Raw genomic sequence first — 20831 nt, 5'->3', positions numbered from 1 at the left:
CCACCCTCTCCCATGTTCTCGATCTCATTTCGCAAACACGTCATCCCCTTTTCTTCCAACACTCGTAGTATGTTCATAAGGCTATGTACTACTTTTCTGAATACATATATATTTATACTAATAAATTATAAAATTATATATAAAGAATGTATGTTAACATGTACAAGTTACTGTGAAATTGCCTGCGATAATATCACATGACACAAGGTTATTTGACCGTTTACTCTCAATTAATTTAACAGTCTCTCTAAGAACCACACCATATCGAAATGGTACAGATATCCTGACTTAAATATTTAAATTGAAAGTGAAGTAAACAAAAAAAAACAAAAAAAACTTGGGATTCCACGACATCCACTTAAACTTTCTGTTTAGGCCCTACTTCTGCAATGCAGAGATAGACAATGCAGATGAGAAAAATTATATATCATCATCACTCGGAGGCCTTTTGATCTATCTCATACAATTGACTTATATTCAAACAAAATGCTTCCTGTAATTGTGATTGGTTTATGTCTGAAAATTTATTGGTTAAGTCACTGGGTGATTGTGTACAGAGTTATCCCTACTTAACATGAACAGGTCAAGTTAAAAAAAAATCGAATGGTTTTGGCTTGCTCTTCGCTTATCAAAGTTTGTTTCATACTTTCTTATCAAAGAAATATCTAGTCTATTGAAGGATATATTTTTGAGGCGAGATTTTAAAGCAGAAATATCGAAAAGTAATTCGAAGTTAGTGTAAAGTTACAAGAACTGGGCAGGAGAAATAACAATCGACAAGATTTTACAAATGAATCCACATAACTCACTACCCCAAGAGGTCATCTTTAAATTCTAATGTAAAGTAGTTCTGCATTCTGGTTTTGAATTAACGAAACTTCTAATAAAGACCCGATTATCTTTTAATGTGCATTACATTCTTTGATTTGAAATCCAGTCGATTAATGGTTCGTAATTTTTTCGCAAGTACTCTAGAATAATTATTGAGAATGTCACACAGTTCAAAAACATATTATAATTAGATGTTATGCAGTTGATTATGGATTAGGCTTTAACCGTGCAGTTGGCTTGACCTAGTTCTTGTAATGGACAGAATTATTATTATTCTTTGCAATCTGGATTTTGTAAAAAATAATAATCATGGATTTCTTTTGTTACAAATGCGTGGTACATGAAGTCATCATGTTGTGTGAAGGACTTCGGTTAGATGACTCATTCATTACCATCTTTTTGACGATGTCGTTTTGGGTGAAGTGTGTCCACTGGATTCAACAATGCAGTTGACTTTTTACTCAAACAACTCAACAGTTATGATAATTAACTGGAATTCCACTCAATATAAAACCACACATTTCCTTACAAAACACAACGGCAAACATCCTGTAAAACGCCATGTGAATTCTATATAGCCCACTGGTGAGTATTTGTTGCCATGCTGGTCAGGGTCTTTGGGCGGCAAACACAATGCATATTCCTGAGTTCAATGCCATTGTTGCTGACAAAATCAAGCAAGCTTGTTGTCATCTTCAAATTAAACACTACCACAAAATCAAAGTATATCAAAATCTATTAAACACTAACTCAAATTATATTAAACATTAAACACTACCTCAAAATATATTAAACACTATTAAGCACTACATCAAAAATATTAAACATTACATTAAATACATAAGACTCAAATAACAAGATCATACAACATAATTTTTTTTTTTTGGTAATATTGGAGATTTTATTCAACACGAAATGTCAAGGCGTGCAGTAACTACAAACGTAACAAAGGCACTGATGTTGTTAACAAATTTCGAGAGAATAATTGATTAATTGAAGACTGGGTGAGAGAGGTTAGAAAATATTTAAATTATTTAACAAAATAATCATAAATCATAGAACTATACTATGATACAACTTTAACTGGAGAGTGTATAATAAAAGTGGTGGAAGGACAACTAGACCATTTCACAAACTCCACCACATGTTACATCAAATCATATTTTTTCATATCTTCCAAATCTATTTCCAGAATGCATGATCAAAAATAAATGTGCAGAACAGTGATGTTATACTTAAAACCCATGATAATGAAATCATATTTCTCCAATATTTAATCAGTTTTTTTTTAACGTTAGTAATTGCTTTTGTACAATTTGCATGTTTAAAATATACAAAAATATGATTTTCAATAACTTAACAACTTTAAATTTGTTTTCTTATCTAGAATACTAGAATAGTTTTTGACAATAAAATGAAAGAATGATAACGGCAATACTATCCATATATGGAAACTAAAGTAAAATATTATGTAAAATGACATGATTTAAATCAATTCCAAGTGAAGGCAGACAAACATTTAATAGGAGCAAGTTAATTAACATATTACATTTAACTTGTAATTGGCCAACTTGGGTTTAAACTTTACTTGAGGATTCCAACAAGATTTTCATTATGAAATTAAATGATACAAGCTATTTTACAAGCAACGAAATATTACTTTGAAAACCAAAAATAAACGTCTTTTTTCTGTAATTACTGAGAAAATTCTTCAAAAACTGAGTGAAAGTGTAACCATTAAGTTGTTTGCTTAGAATTGGTTTGCATGAAATTTCAAAACAAGTTTTTCCGGTTCAACAACTTTCAATGACCCATTGTTAATGCTGTGTTTTCCGATTGTTTCATAAAGTTTATGTCCAATGTTTCCTTAATTCTCCTAGAAATGAATGCGCAATATGTAAAAATCATAGTAGTTCAGAAACCAATATTCTATCAACAACGTTCCACTTTACAATACCTCGACTGTTACCACCAGGCTATTGAACAATTTTGCTGATGTGTTTCAAAACGTAACGCAACAATTTCCCATTGCATTCATGTTTAAACGATTTAAACTACTGTTTTCCATAAATTTACTCTTTTTTTTTCGGGGATATGTTAGTTAAAATGTAAACTAGTGTAAGATACTTTGCGTTATTTACAGAGCAGCCCACATTTAAAAATCTTATGCACCGATAATTTCATAATGATCAACACAGAAAAAAGACATTGAATCATCATCCAAGCGGTACATTTCACACTGTAATTACTTAGTTCTTATGTGTCTTCTATCTAAAGACCACTGTTTTTACATGAGGCATTCACATGTCCAAAATCATTGATTTTGGATTGGATTGGTCTATTTCTCCAACAGGGTGAGCAAGAATCTGAATAGTGAAGAACTGGTAAAATTACCACATACATTGCCAGCAATTGGTGAGAAAACTAATACTAGAACACTTTCACTGAGAACTGGTGCTGTTAGTTTCAATTCATAAAAGCACCACATAGTTAGAGTTAGAAACTGGAATATAATCCTTATAGCCAACACAGTTGTTAAGATTCAAGATCTTGGATCATAAAGTGGTCTTTAGATTTTAAACACATGCTGTTGTTTATTTGTTCACTTAATCTACAATACACCTATCTTATAATATGGCTTCTAGAAAATGTATCCATTATTTAAAACATTTTCAAATTCTACTTCTTATAAATTGTATAGAAAAGGAAATCACATTAATCATCTTAGTTATTAATTAATATCTTACATAGGAAAAAAAAAATTAAAATACAATACAATACAGTACCAACAAAAATATGTTTTATATAGTATGCTCCAATGTTTTATATGACTGTGTCAAGAATACCATTTTACTTTTTCAACCTGCATTGCAATTATTTTTAAGTAAAGAAATGTAATAATTGTTTGGTATCTAAAAGTTTTATAAGGGTTTAGCCAAAGTCAAAGATCATTATTACTAATTATCAATTATGTTTTGTTGCAGTATATCTTTAAAAAAACTGATTGGTTTGCAAGATCAGTCACAAATAGAATGTTGTAAAGTATTGTTAATTCATAAATGAAATTTACTATATAAATATTCAACTAAGAAAAGTTATATTTGCATATAATGGATTATTCAATTTTTCACAAATAATAGCGAGAGCTTAAATTAATTGGGATACAGAATGCCAAGGTTGTCTCCAGGATTGAATATAATTAATTTTTCCAGCCCTGGAAGACAATGCTAGTAGCTTGTAGTATGTACAGTATATCTTCAAATGGGATTTGATCAACAAGAGTTCCTTTGTGTTGGGTTTATATTGGCGGAGTCTTATTTTGGCAACAATGAAGGCATACAGGATATAGAAATTATGCATAGAATTCCTTAGTGTCTTTCCAGTAGGCTTGTGGATCCTTCATTTTGCCAGGCTCATCGAGTGAGTAACTGCCCTCATCCTTCTTTTTTACGCGGTATACGATGAACATACCCAGCAAAATCATGGTAAGCAGAACAAGCACTGCAGCACCAACCATACCTATGATAGGGGTGAAAAAAGAGTTCAAAGTTTAGATGTCTGTCTGTTGAGCAAATAAACTAGAAACAATAAAGCATTTGACTTGCTTATTTTCATAGTAAAAAAAATTTGTGAATTTAGTGAAAATTTATTTGATTTGTCTCATTGTATAATATATTTAGTGAATTTACATAGGACTAATAATGTTTTAACTGGTTTTTTAGGGTTTTAATTTTCCTGATTTAACAACAGACAGTACAATTTAAATGCCTGTCAAAACTGATATTAATACTAATACTGTTTGAAGGTTTGCATGGTGAGTTAATGTGTTAAATGCTTGCGGTATACCGCATAGATAGTTCTGAAATTATTAATATTGTGCATAGTGCCATTAACCATCTAAGATGCACATGGCACACACAGGGGCAGAGCACTGGTTGGGGTCAGGGGTGAAGCTCCATGGAGATGAAGCATTCTAGGATGTAAAAGGTGAATTTTATAATCATTATGATGGTATTTAATGCAAGAGAGTTGGTTTCACTAGAAAACAGGGTTCTGGCTTAACCACATCGAAACTCCCATGTTGCAAATCCAAATACCTGCAAAGCACTGCACATGCATGTACTTGGCAATACATCACAATCATAATGTATTAAGTACCTAAAAAATGTAGAGGTGGGGCTGACCACGGTGTAGTACACCACCCTGGGGTATAGCTTTCAATTGGCTCAAAACCTCTGGTAGTAACTTACCGGCAAGCATGACAGGACTTTTGAATAATCTATCAAAGAAATTCACTTCAGGGATGGGGGTCGTCTCAACATTGACTATGTCTCTGGTTGTCTCCTGTGTTCCGTCACTTGCGAATGAGAACTCATTTGTAGTGCTTGGCTTTACTTTCATTGTCGGAGTGAATTTAACTACTTCAATTTCTTTAGATACCTATGATATTAAAAAAAAAAAAAAAAGAAGAAATTCAAAGAAATGACAAATAAATGTTTGTTGAGCAAAACTTATTGAAAACCAGTTTCAATTCATAGGATATAATAATTTTATATTCATATTCCACATACAGCACAATGCCTGTATACACTGTAAAAAGAAAAATATAATCGAACAAGGATGATAAAACAAGAACAAAATAATAGGGCTAAACTACTCCTATTCTGTGAACTAATTATGGCCGACCAATAATAAGTGCACATGATCACCGCAGTATTGCTCAAGGCACTACAGAAGGACAGAACTAAATATTTCTGTGAAACTTAACTACCACCTCACACATCACCGCATCATTCAGGGGGAATTTGAGGCCCGGGGCAAGCTGTTTACACCAATGAACTCATCCACTCACTATTCCACTGTTGGTATTTCTTGTTGCTAAGTGACCACCCTCCCCTCAGTAGACACTAAGACACATTTCAAGTCTCAGTGGGGTTTTCAGTTTAGTCACCGGATGAAGTTTAATATCATACCCAGGAAAGAATAGGCAGGTGCACAGTGCATTAGAATTGTTTTCGAGACCAGATGCAACTTTCCGCTGCCTAAAACAGCCATTTTTGATGTGGCTGTTTTAATCTGATGTGGCTATTCGCTACCTCACAGCCAATCAAATATGGCTATTCGCTGCATCTCAGTCAGTCACAGAACGGATAGCATCGAATGCTTCTTTCTCAAAAGCATTGAATGGTGAATACAATTCTGATACTCATTAAGACAGCTTGCAGAACCACTTAACATAAATGTATTTCTACTCATAAATATTTAATAAGACTTGGTAAAAAAACGATATAAATTATTCATGACAAAAATTCCATTTCACCGTTTTAATTTTCTGAACCCATTAATGCCTGATGTCCATTACCAGAAGTTATTTTGCCAAATGTATGCAAGTACAGTACAGTAAAATCAGCACTGATCTAAAAAATATGGAATTTTTTAGAAGACTAAACAAAACTGTTTTGGAATAATAAATAGAAACACTACTGGATAGAACATCAGTTGGCTGGTTTAACTAGTCTTCGAGGAATTCAAACAAATAAAACTATGGTCGTTTCACTGACACGTTTCAAGTTGCTATGACGATACCAGTTGCCATGCCATTTTTCAGCATATTCTGTGGAAAGCATTATCCCAAAGCTTTTAAAATAGCCCCCCGGGGCGTGTCACTAGAGTCCTTCGGCTTAGCACAATTATTATTGCAAATTATGATCCATTATTTGGTTGTGAGGGATTGTCTTTGTGAACACCGAAACTAGCAAGGAACAAATGTAGATGAAAGATAAGTGTAATATCAAATAATTACACGTAGATGATTGGAAAAATTGATAAAACACTCATTAACATATTCTGATAAAATGTGATTAGCTTGAAAAGTTATCATCTATAATCACATAATCACTGTGACTGCTGCTCATTGGCTAAGTATCCTGATTGACAGCAGTGTCTGGCTTTGTCACCATGACTAACAGTAGCAAGCTGTTTTATAACAATGGTATTTTTGTTTTTTCTTAATAGCAGTGCAACATGCTGGTTAAGTGACAGGGGCTTGCAGATTTGATGACAGCAAACGGTTGAATAACTGCCCGGTGCCTGAGCGTGCGATGACGAGTTGCATCACGATGCTGGGATTAATGACAGCCAACAATTCTAGGCTGATGGCGACACTCTGGTTACATGGATTCTACTATTAGTGATTTTCTATGCATCTAATACAGATCACTTCACATTCTGATTGGCCATGTCTAGCTTGTATTACCTCTGGCAATATGGAGGCTTCATAATACTCACTTACTGTAATGTACAGTACAGTACATCAGGTCTACACTACAAATATAATTCTATGTATACTGTCTACTACACTACTACCACTACTAAGAAGGTGGGATCTACAAAATACTTTGTGTCTAAACGGAAAGAATATAAACGGATAACATAAAAGATTAACTGGTGTAAAGTATGACATTTTTGGAGCACTTCTTTTAAACTTCAAATTCTATAATTTCAATGTTACTATTAATTTCCATTCTTTTACCGTATATAATTCAATTGAAGAACCTTTTTTTTTATATTAATCATTATTTCTTATTTTAATCTCATTAAATATCAGAATAACCACTTAAATTAAATCTTGCGTTAATTTATATGTTGCATTTATAGCGAATGAACTGCTGAGTTGGTGGCCTTTTAAATCAAATGCTTTCTTGATGGAGGATAAATTACAGTATCCTATTGCGTAACACAAATTCAGTTTAACAGTTGCATAACAGTATTTCTGATTTGTTCATTATAAATTATTTACAGAGGTTTTCTGAGGTTCTCTCCTATGTATTATAACACATTTGTTTTAACTCGCATTGAAAACTCTCTATTCATGCTATAGCTCATAAATAATAATGGCACTGGCAATGGATCATGATGGAGGACTTGTACAGTGAATGGTAGAAGTAACTATTTAACACAATAAGCAGTTACAAAAAAACTGTTTTGATAACAATTGACGTTTGTATATTTAAGGGTACTATTCTTTTTCAAGGGAATTTATTTCAGATTAATATGATCTACCATAAAATTACATTGATTCTGGAGTGTGATGACTGGGAAATCAGGCGAGATTTGCTGCATAGATGCCTCTAGTATTTATTACATACCATCTAATCTATTCTCAACAGACATAATATATTACAGTAAGGATGTTGTCTATTCAAATTGATTGATTTGTTTCCTGCTAATATGTTCTATTTACAAAATTAGGATTTAGCTATTTCCAATCTTTGAAACACAATGTTATAAAGAAAATTATGATCTTGAATCATATAATTGTGATCAGCTATGACAAAACCTGCCATTAGTCACAATTTCTAATTTCACACAAGCACCCAAAAAGTTCAAGAATCAGAATATTGAACATATTCAGGTTTTTGAATTCTATAAAAGAAAATATATTGAAGAACTCAATTTTGAAATTTTCTGACAAACAGCTGTTTTTTCCAGAGCCAGTCACAATCAATAGCTTAATATTCTGCAGACCTCACAAATCATTTGACACACAAGAATAAGAAAGAATTTAAATAATTAAATCTTCTATTGTTAATTTAAAAGTAAGTGTAAGTTGATACTAACCATTGGAGTACTTGTCATCTGAACATTTGAATCTGGACCTGAAGAAAAAAAAAGTTGTCATTGTTAGGCACGAAAAACAAATCATCCATCCCCTGCATGTTTTTCCAACCTTTAAGTATTCAAATATTAAACTGCCTGTCTCCTTCCTTACATCCATTTGCCTGGAGTTGCCATAGGTTATTAGACGTTACTTACTCTATTGTTTGTTGAAAAAAAAGTTTTTTAAGAAAGATAAATTTGAAAAAGAATATTTTGTCAACCATATACTGTAGTTGATGTATGTGATGTATATTGTGAAGGCTGACTGACGCAAATACCCTGAACGATCCCCCGTTTACACAAATCCAGCTCCTTACCAATTGATAATAAACTCATAAAAATCATAAAATTAAAGCCATTACAACATTGCAGACCAAAGTTGTTAAGCCGTTAAGGTGCTGTTCTAGGAACTCAGACACTATAAAATATTTAAAAGTACCGGTAATATCAGCCATTATTTTTTTCATTCGCAGTACAGTAGACGATCATTTTCATTTTCCAGAGATGTATACACTAAGGCCTAAAAAATTAATTTACTTTATAAACTTATACATTTACCATGCGTTTTAGCCTGTGGTTTCTATTTTTTAACAACAACCAAAATGTGAGGTTGGTAGAACCCTGATAACTAGATCGAGGCCTATATTTAAAACAATTTTAACTGACCAACCAGAGTTTCCAAATGTCGCTTGGGCAACACAACAATTCGCCTACAGGTCCCTAATGTATAAATATATAACATTCAGATGAAAATAGTGTACAGTACATTGTCAAGCCAATGGAATTAATTATCCAGACATTTAAATGTTTAAAGTTACATGTAGCATACTGTACTATGAAAAACAGGCTAAGCATTAGGCTTATATTATTCCTCTACAGAAAGTTTGAATAATCTTGTGGTGATTCCAGTGAACTACAATGCCACATAAATATCTAGGTCAAACCTCAGTAGATTTTAGTAAGTTTATTCAGTAGACTGATAGAAATAGGCCACAAAATACAAAAAGTATATAAAAATAAAGCAATGGGTATACAGTAATTAACTGACATACAGTAGTTCTGTAGTCAACTTCCAGTACTTCAAAAGTACTGGACATTAATACTGTTATAGTACAGTATTGGCCAAGGAGTCAACAATATGTCAACATGCTGTATTGTTATAGTGCTACACACATACTCTACTGACGTCTTCTTGCCCCTTTCAGAGTATAGAAAATGGCTACTGAAGTGTTGACTTAGGCAACAGGCTATACAGAAAGTTGGCATCTGTTTTGTGATGAGTTTTTAGTAAGACTTTCCTGGAAGATTGCCAACCAAGAAACAGTTGGGAATTAGGTTCGTCTTTCAGATGTATTGCCAAATCCAAAGCACCCAGGAAACACCAACAATATTTTGTTGCAAAAAAAAAAATAGTTTGATAAAATGTGCACAAAACAACAATATTTAAGCTCAAGTTAGAAATGTTTACCAACAGAGTTCATGTGCAATTTTGGTATAAGAATATTTCAGACACACAAGAAATTACACAGAACTCATGCTAAATGTCAAACGGACATCCAGAGATATTTCTACCAGGTAGTTAAACATTGGGGAAAAGTCTTCATTTTCCTTAGAGTAGGACTGCTGAGGGTGCGAACTATTGGCAATAAAACTAGACCTAGGCTTTCATTACTCTCTGCTAGGTTTATCATCATCTTGGATATTCAACATGAAATTAATTTAATTAAAAGACAGATTCAAATTTTTAATTTGACAAATTATGAAATATTATGTAGTTTACATGGTGATACTAAATAAATTGTGTACAAATATCGATAGCTACAGTAGATGGCTACTATAGATGGGGATGCTTCCTAAATTCTTCAAGCGTATCACTTGGTCTCAAGTAAATCGGGTATTAATTTCATTATAGGTGTCATTTCTGATGCCAGACATGTTACCACCACCACATCCTTGATGTAACACACTAGCAAGTGTTAATTCATAAAAAGTAAAACTTAAACAGAGAAAGACGTTATTTGAAGAAGATTTTTTGCTTTAAAGTTTCCAATGTAACATTTTATAAACAGTAGACAGTCATCATGCTTTTGATTTTGTAAGAAATGTACAGCCTTATTAAATGACACCGTACATTAAAGTGTCTACATGACTGCCAAGTAATATCCAGAGACACTGAGAACATACATTAGTGGGAAAATGCTCAATATCACATTACTTGCTAACCATTCAAATTTGCAACCTAAGGATACAAATTTTGTAATACTATATCAATGAACAAAAATGACACATTGCAAAGTGAATAAAATCATACTTAATACTATTTTTTTTGTGTCTAAGTAATTATGCAATCATCTGGGTTTTCCAATGTAAATAATAAACAACACTTGGCAATTCTTTTTCTTAGTATTAAATTGTCCTTACACTATATATTAAGGAACTAGGTATGGGAAAACACCCAAAATGTATATATATTTCTTTCTTCTTTTCAAACTAGGCTTGGTTTGCGTCAGTTACTAGTTTCCCCTTCCTTATTGTGTCACAGTCTTTTTATAGGTCCATGGTCATAGTAACAGTGCATTATCGCTGATTATTCATCGTAACGACAGCCTAAGTCTGTATGTACATGATCAATGATTGCACGACTTTGTATTGTGTATGTATTGTATTTATACAAATAATCAAGATAATATAATGTGCTGATATGGACAGCAAACAAAGGAAGTAAAAAAAAAATAATATAAAGCAACAAACACTTTCATCTTTAGACAATCAGCAAGGAACAGAAGTCTCTGAAGAATTGAAATCCATGTCTGTAGCAGATACAACACAATAATATTTAATAATAATAATAATAACAGTAATACTTATAAAATATTTCCAAATGAAAATTGGTATCCATGGATAATGTATGCTAAACCAAAGTGACCTTCGACCCCCTCAAAAGTATGGTAGCCTTAATCAAGTGTTAAATGTAAGCTCAATGTCATGGTAGTTCAAGACTGACAATTTTTAGTTATAACAGTCTCCACAAATTCTCACATAGTTTTAAATCTTGAATTTAAATTTATTACCATACTTTTGCACATTTATTATTCTGTTTCAAAATATGTATTAAAAAAATATATTAACAAATAAAATAATGCCCTCATATAAGTGGTGAATTTGTATTATTTGGGATAAAAGCATGAATAACAAATAAAAATAAATTACTGTAGAATTCTATAGTTATTATTTTATATACTCTACAGTATGATATCTCACTACTGTAACTAAAAATATAGTCATACAGTGTATTTCCTGTAAACATATCTCCTAATAGTTTTTCCAGTAAATATATGGATCATAGGTCTCTTATGGGGATAAAGTGTCACTGAAGATCAACGATACATTGCAAAGGGTGGAAGTAATATTCATAATGGATTTTCTGTGCTAGTAACTAAACACGAGGTGCCATTACTGATGAGCATTTTCTAGTCTAAAGTTTTCGATCAACTGAAGAATACTTAGAGGTATTGGCATGAAAAGCACTTCAACTTAATAGGTATTCCGTAGCTTTCAGTTTGTGATTCAGCTTCAGTTTTAGAGAGGGGAAACAGCTGCCGGGGATTGCAATGCCGATGTCATTATAGAACCATCCAACAAGATCTACGAATTATACATCATGAGTAATGAGCAATGGAACGAACGTGAATGTGGAATAAATGATAATGATTCAATTTCAACCAATCTATAATCACATATAAATTTGAATAATTGAAGCTACTTATTCTGGGAATAATAAACAATCATTAAAAAAAAGATATGGTTATAATATTAACAGTTTCAAATTGTTCTTTCAGAAACGGAAACACGAGTCCCACACATACAGTAGGTCATCTTGTTTGTGTCCTTGAAAAATGTATAACTACAGTACTATACAATCAAATATTTTGGACAACAAATGAATTACAGCATTTAGAGCCAGGCTACAGAGGGAAACAATTGTTGATATGGGCGTGATGTTCTGCCCTACCTGACGTGTAATCATACTGAATACTCAGTACATCCCCAACTAGCAAAACAATTTAGCAAGTGATTCTGGTAGGAATCGAACCCACGGACCTCCAGGTATCTAGCCTGATGTCTTAACCACTGGACCACCGAGTTTGCGCTTGGTGACTAGTGATGAATTCGATCCCCTACTGAGTATTGAGTATTTAGTACGATTACACGTCAGGTAGGGCAAAATATCACTCCTATGATAATTTCCTAATAATTGTTGATATGTTACAGTATACAACTGATTTGAATAAAACACAAAAATTGTGTTTGAGAAAAAAACCTGAGAACTGGGGGGAAAAAAGGGGCATAACCACACTCTTTTACATTAAAAAATCTCTATCTTTAACTGTTCACAAGTTTTTTGTCAAATACCCTTTTTATGTACTAGAAAAATTAGTTGTACAGTACGGTACAACATACAAAAAAAAATTTCCTCCAGAGCCTACAGTAGCTTTAACCATTTGTCTCTCCAACCATGAGTACACAGTAGGTGGGTACATTTGGAATTTGAATACCTATTCACTGGCTAAAAATAATAATGAGTACTGTATGATGGGCTTTGATGCAATAGCTTGTGTCATTAGAAATGCATACAGTATACAGTGTGTGATGTGACAAAACTGAAATATTATTCAAAATATTATTTATGCATTATAAACAAAAGTAATTCCATTGAAATTAATATTAATTTTCATAAAGTAGTTATGGACAGCATACATGGTAATTGCAATTAATATAAATTTACTGAAAATAAACTTCATTTCATTTCGTTTATTTCGTCAAACAGAAAACAAAACATACAGAAAACAAAACATACAGAAATAACAACCATAATCATTACTAATACTCAATACTAAAAAATTGAAATATTACTGGTATTCTTTGTTTCATATACTGTAGGCCTACATTACAGTATATTAGTACAGTTACCACCATCTTAACTGATCACATTCAACAGCTAGACTTATCTAAATCCTTGGTGTTCAGTACAGTAGGTCATAATATTTGTCATCCAATTTCAATTGCTTCATAAAACATGGTTGAAAATAGCTTGTGTACATCTTGTTGAATAATTTTGATATCATAATTAATCAATAAAGCATTTAACCTAGAATAATAGTTGCAATATAATGGACAACAAATTGATTAAGTGCCTTGTCATAGATTCATGATCCCATCAGTGTCTCAAGAACAATTCAACTTGGTAATTGATGACTGAGGAAGCTTAGAACACCATAAATTCTTATTACTGTACTTTTATAGGCAGGTATTAGTGGCACATCATGTAGATTTTTGTCTAAATTTCTTTGATTTCCATTGCATGTTTGAACACTTCTCTAGTAATTTCTAGGTCATAGGTCATTACAAGTCTTCTCACCTAATATTTTCAATTTGGTATTTAATGTTCATGTATGTACCGAGTGTAAAAGAATTCAGTTTAAAGTGGTGCAAACTCACGGCCAACTTCTTGTTTGCCAATGGAATATCATGCCAGGAAAACGCTAGCCTTTCCAGCTGCTGAAATTATACCCTGGGTATATACTCAGACGACATCAAGCCTAAAGGGTTCACTTATACTCCATCTCAAACACAATTCTTTTGTATGCCTGTTACTGTATGACCTTTGGCAGCTACTTTTTGTTTCAGTTTGTGCTCATGAATAATTATACTGTAATTAATTATGATACACATTGCTGGGCAGAAATACTTACTCTTTACTACGATTGATTTAGGATCTACTGTGAGCTCACCAACAGCACCCTTCTTTGCCGCTGCCTTAATCTGTGATTCCAAATCTTTGGGTGTCGCAGCTGAGCTTGGGAGAATTGTGAGTTCTGTCTTTGCAATGATGGAGCCTTCGTAAAATTCAATAACTTTGCACTCAATATCGTTATCATTGCTCACCACTGTCAACACCTAAAAAAAAAAAAAAAAATGATTCAAATTAGATTCTCATGAACTATTCAATGTTGTACAATTGTACTAGACATTCTTTTTCATTCAATTTTATGTATTTATAGTCAGTTCTATTTTCAGCAAACTGGAAAGTTTAAAGTCAAGCTTTGGGAGGTTTTGATATGTTCTACTACCGATTTTCCAAAGACACAAAAAGCATATTTGAAGAAAAACCTGGTAAAGGTAAAGCAAGATACAGATTTTGAATATTTAAAACCTGGGGGAGGGGAATGGATAATCACACCCCCCCCCCCCAGTATTACTCTAAATTCTATGCACCACCGAACATGGACATGAAATTCAGATGGGGGACTATAAGAAGGTTCACAGCAATGATGGCTGGCACTAAGAGAGGGTGCCCATTTCCAATTACTGTATACATACAGTAATACGAACATTTAAACTACTTTAAAAACTTTGGTTTGGTCACAGCTCACTATTTGTAATTTCTGTTCTGTAGAAAATGTAAAGAATTTACTAGATAACTGTAATCCAGACAATAAAGATATCCACGCAATTCCAGTGAAAGAAACTTATTGCACAAGAAATGCAAGCATAAACCACTAGATAGTAGTGCATGACCTCAAGCGACCTTGCTAATCTCAAATATTTACATTTAAGAGTGAATAGGTCACATAGTATAAATTATGGTCCCAATTGTAAAATATCACATTTTTGTTCTACACTGAGTGTGTTAAATCTGTACAATCCCAAAAAATAAACATATTTTGTTGTAATTAGTTGTTATATTAAGGATATAACATGTGACTTAAATGTTTAAACCAGGGAAATAACAACTCCCTGTTTAAACCTATAATTTTTGTTTCGCAATCCAGTGGATCTGCTTAAGTCATGAGACAGAAACTGAAATATTTATGCTGTAGTACTATAGCATACACTACATTACAGTGACTGACTTTTAAGAATTAAAGACAAAAAAATAAAATGAAATGAGTTGAAAGGAACTGGAGAACTGCTTGATGATGGTACTTGAAGGAAGTGAGTCAAGATCCGATGAACTGTTCAGTTAAATCGGATTGATCGGCTTAATATGTGAGCAGAACGTAGCGGATGCATATTATCAACACCTCACATTATCCAATTCTATCGTAACTATTCCACACTAATATTTTCCCTTCAGCATGTACAGTAAATCAACCTGAGTTGTAGTGAATTTATAACTTGGATTGAACGATGCTTGCCTCCTAATCCTGAGTTCGAATCCTTGAAAAGATACCAAGCTTTTTAAAAAAGGTGTCCAAACTGCATAATTTACAAAACATTCTATTTAATTTATTTACAGTTTCAAGATGGCCGCTGAATATCAGCTGATCTCCTGGCAGTAAGAGTTAATACCAAACACAATCTTGTGCTGTACTAAAAAAATTCCCATTTTGATACTGCTTTCTGTACTAAGTGTACATGCACTGCACTGTAATTCGATTAAAACTAATTAAATAGAGAGAAACATCATAAAATATTTTCCTGACAACTGAAGGCTGTTTGTTCCAAACAGCTGGTAAAATATAAATCCAAAATATAGCAAACCATTACAAATGTGCCTGCTTTTCAAGATATTTCTTATAAAATGTGTTCTACTATTGTAACTACAGGGTATTCTCCTTGAACGTTCCATTTATGAATAGCTGGTTATTGTTGTTTATTTGTTCCACTCTACAACAGTAGTATATTCTCTAGAGTTAATCTTTTTCTCCTTGTATGTGGTATTAGAGTTTAAATAGTACTTTATTGTGAAGACCTGTCTTTTTATTTCATTTTAGTTTCCACTTTCTACAATGTTCGTGATGGGAACAATGACTATTACAGTATTAGCATAATGAATAAAGATGAATGCCTTTAGGCTAAGCCATAATACTCTACCAACAATATTTCTCTGGGTAAGCTTGCTGAACAGATGCCTGTAGATGTTCATTAAACATTCAGGAAGGGATTTGATCTGCATATCAAATGGCGTGATCCTCATTTAGGAAGGTTGGCTTTCATTAAACATCAGTTGTTTTGGCAACTTGGCCTTCCTATAAATTTGATCCTTCTTTTATTATACATGACTTGCACACAGTAAACTTAAATTGGGACTATTCATTCAACAAAAGAAAATAATTGAAGATAGAGTATTACTGTACAAGTGCAAATAATTGATTTCAGCGATTGTAAACAGATTTTTAAAAACACATTTAGAAGGTGACCCATACAGTACCTTATTTTAGAAGGTGGCAAATGTTCAGAGGCCCTTCTTAAATGAACAAAATAATGTCAATGCTTTAAAAACTGAAAAGTCTAGGCTTATGGAGGTTACAAATTTGTTTTATTTGACAAGAAATAACCATGTGCTGCTGTTGGATTTGAACCCAGGACCCTGGGATTGGAAGGCACTGAGGATATTGTGGCTATGTTCACACAATGCAGCAAGAGGTCAACTCAGATAGCGTCGTATGATGCAGTCAAACGCAAATTGTTGTCACGTCGTGTCTGGGTGAGTTAAACGCAGATGCGATGGTTTGCGTAGGGGGAAGTTGCGTCGTAGAATATTAAACATGTTAAGTATTTCTCACGACGGCTTAAGACTGTCCCCTGACGATAAATTGCATCGGGCTGCTGCTGGAAGAAAATTTGTACCTTGTATTTCTATGACAATGAAGTTATCTGTTCTGTTACAAAAAACTACAAGATTAGGGCTTTCTACAGTAAGTCCGAAAAACTAAATTAAATTGCCACATAAATTGTATTTACTTTATTTTATTTCTTTGTACTGATTTGAACATTAATCATGACTACAGTGAGAGTCCACTATTTTTAGATTAGTTACTAAGGAACTGTATGTCTACAGTATGATGCATTTATTTTTATTTTTAGTTTAATTCATTGAACAGTCTGTTGACTCTAACAAGATGGAGATAAACACTTAGTTTAGTATTATATTGATTAAGGGGATATTTTGTATGAAATCTTGGCTTAAAGGCAGTCTACAATGAATGGTAAATCACATAACAATAGAATTTAATTTTTTGAACAGGAACTACAGTTTAAGTCCACTGCATTTTTGTAATTAAAAATACTAAATGTCAATAATGCAGGGGTTATGCTGGACAAAAACAATATTTAGTAATTTGGCTTCTTTGGTATGAAAATACTTAGCCAAATAGAAATTTGATTAGCCAAAACAAAAGAATAAGTTTGTAGCTTTATTTCCATTAGCCTTTTGGCTGATTTTAATGAAAAATATTTAGCAAAATTCAGAGCTAATATTAGGATTTGGCTATTTGGCTAATGACAGCTTAAACACCAACAATGTGAACAGGAGAGGTGTAAAAGGTTGACAACACTAAAATGTCAACAAAGGTTAGAATGATGTAAGATGGAATGGAAACAAACTATTGTACAGTATTAGGTTAAAACATGACCTATTGTGTAGGGGGCAGACAAAATGCTAATGCCAACAAAGGTACTAGGGACATAGGTCTAAATATTAAAAGTGGAGTAAAAACATACAGTATAGTAAGGCTTGCTAAATGTTAATCATACTGTATCATTAGGTTCCAGAGATGCTATTAAAAAAGTTTGAAAAGGAATTGATTTAATGTTTACGTAACGATCGATCCAAGAATGTTTTTGTAACTAAAAAGGTCGAATAGATAGACTAAATGAACAATGGGGTTAGGGATGCACTTAGAAGTAGAATAGGAACAAACCTCAATAACATCAACAAAGCTGTCAGGATGGTAGAGCAGGAAATGAAATTACCTTTTTATGGATTGTTTGCGAAGATGAAAAGATTGGCATATTGCTATTGTCTTTTTGTAAAATTTCTCAGTATACTCCTGAAGCCGTTTTAGCTGTCAAGTTTACCAGTAAAAATAACTGATCAACCAGTAAAAGTTGTTTGTTGGTAGAATAAAAAGCACTTATTATTAGGCCTAGGTAGCCTACGCTGGCCTTCTTTCCATAAACAAACATCATTCCAGTCCAGGCCTAGGCTATGATCCTGTATTGTTTTGGAAGCCATTGAACTCCACTTAAAAGTGGCAATGTCTCACATTGCATGCGCTTAGCTGGCTCTATATGGGCAAAATTTACCAGTAAAAATCTTGAGAGAATTGAGAGAACACTGTTACTGTACTAGCAACCCTTTTCTTAGGTTCCTAAAGGCAATGATATCTATGTGTTGTTGTTCCCATTTTTTTTTTGTCAAACAAGAAAAATTTACCAGTAAAAATCTTGAGAGAATTGAGAGAACACTGTTACTGTACTAGCAACCCTTTTCTTAGGTTCCTAAAGGCAATGATATCTATGTGTTGTTGTTCTCATTTTTTTTTTGTCAAACAAGAAATGTGCTTTGTGCCAACTACTGAATACAACATGTTGAGAGCGACTGTTAATCATGTTACCAGCATGTCCTCACCTTCAGGCATTTAAACTTTTAAATTACTAGTCTATCATCAATTATACAATATGAAATACTGATATACTGTAGGCCTAATACCAGTTTCAGTGAAAACGAAACTCTTTCTCAAAAATGTCTTAGGCCCAGTCATTTCTGTATTCTTGCTGAACACAAATCCCACTTACACAAATACAATTTCTTCATCTGTACTTACCCCGTTACAAACTTTAGCTGCTGTTGCCTTAAAGAATGGGGTTGAATTGTCCAAGAGCTTGTTGTCGAACACTGCTGTGATGCCCTCGAGTGCTGTTACTCTTATATCCAGTACAAGTATTTCTGTATAACAAAACCAGTAACTCAAAAGTGACATACATACACTGGATGAATGTAATATGGTTAATCTACATGTTAAAAAACATAGTCTTTGAAATAGGGCAACTGTCTCCAAGTGTAATGCCAAAATTCACCACCAGAAAGATCCCACTGAATGAAAGGAATCATCCATTGTCACAAGTGTACAGAAATGATAATGGATGGAGGTCAGCAAGTATGCTCTTTTATAATGATGAATGAAAAAATGATGATCTCAAAATGACAATTTAAACATTACATCATTGTGTACTCTTAGTGGGGAGGGGGAGGGAGCACGAATGGTAAGAAAATAATCTGTAATTCTCTTGCAACCAAATGAAAAAAACAAATAGATGACCCCTTAGGTCTTTTGATTTTCGTGGGCTATTTTCTCGATGTGTTTCACTGAAAAATCCAATTCAATATACGGGCAAATTTGTCACATAAGAACAGTTGTTTGAATCTAGATCTGAAAACAGAAGTCCCATTGCAAAGGTGGGTTAAAAAAAAGCTTTGGTGCAAGCAGGGATGTCACCACGCTGGTCGGCGGTGGACGGGCCCGTTTAGCACTCAACATTTCCGACCAGGATTTACAGGCTCCCGACCACCACTGTTATTTTAACACTTTACAAATTGTAACAAAATAATTAGTTTACCTAAACACAATAGACAAGCTAAATTGATAGATAAAGACAATAAGAATACAATAAATGTTTCCGTGGTTATGTTAATTGTAACAAAATACTGCACTGCCCTGCTATTCATCGCTAACTTAACAGCCTAGGCCTAGGCCCAGTTGAGTCATAGAGAACATCGTGGGCCGGCATGACACGGTTGCTCTGTACACATTCAAAGGTTAAAGTTGAAATCGTGACCATTCAAATGTTTTATTATGAGATCATGGTCCGGGGCAAGAAGATTATTAAAAATTTACGAAACCTGATTTATGTTTTATTTCTTTACTTTGTTTTCATTTTGTATTTTAAGTTTTTCACTTTTAATTATAATTGATATATAATGTGTGTAAATGGACAAAAAATAAATAAATGAGTGCACATGAATCAGTGACATACACATTAATCGTGGTAATCGTCAAACATGTGAAATTACAGCAAACAATGCGGCTGGGTACAGTTGGATCGACGCTTTGTCGCCGGGATTTGTTCATTATTATTTTTTAATCTAAAACAAAGCATGTCAACTATTTAATATAATTAGGCCTACAGTAAGTCACATCTTCATCTGTTTTGTTGCATTCCTCAAATTCTGGCCTAGGCCTACCTGGGCCTAGCCAAAAAAAAATCGTGTCAGCTAGCCTTGGGCCTAGGCCTGCTCGACTTGCTTAGGCCTTTTGGTTTTAAGAGCTTTCACAAATACGGCGACCCCCCCACACCTGGGAAAATGGGGGGGCCACCCCCACCCCCGGGAAAACGCGGAATGATCGCCGACCGGCACTTCAAAAAGCTGGTGACATCCCTGAAACAAAATTTCAAAGAAAAAAAAATTGGATTAGTCGCGGAGGGCAACACTACATTTTTTTTTTTTGGCCTGATGAGTGGCGTGCAATGGATTTTTTTTTTTTTTTAGGGTG

The 20831-nt window shown here is 33.4% G+C and overlaps 1 protein-coding gene across 1 annotated transcript in view; it reads right to left on the bottom strand.

Moving 5' to 3' along the window:
- Window positions 1–1704: 1704 nt before the first annotated feature.
- LOC117110001 (syndecan-3-like) overlaps window positions 1705–20831 on the bottom strand; it is a 33577-nt gene continuing 14450 nt past the window's right edge. The window contains exons 3-7 of the mRNA XM_033252536.1: window positions 19104–19225; window positions 14244–14448; window positions 8452–8489; window positions 5082–5271; window positions 1705–4350 (exon numbers count right to left, since the gene is read on the bottom strand). Of these exons, the coding sequence (XP_033108427.1) occupies window positions 4184–4350; window positions 5082–5271; window positions 8452–8489; window positions 14244–14448; window positions 19104–19225 (722 nt within the window). The 3' untranslated portion in view covers window positions 1705–4183. The remainder of the gene's footprint in view (window positions 4351–5081; window positions 5272–8451; window positions 8490–14243; window positions 14449–19103; window positions 19226–20831) is intronic.

Source organism: Anneissia japonica, unplaced genomic scaffold (assembly GCF_011630105.1).
Source record: "Anneissia japonica isolate Jap-2015-1 unplaced genomic scaffold, ASM1163010v1 scaffold585_len4108843_cov191, whole genome shotgun sequence".
Classification (NCBI taxonomy): Eukaryota; Metazoa; Echinodermata; class Crinoidea; order Comatulida; family Comatulidae; genus Anneissia; species Anneissia japonica.
The sequence above is the reverse complement of the archived record's forward strand: the minus strand, read 5'-3'. Positions and strand labels throughout refer to the sequence as shown.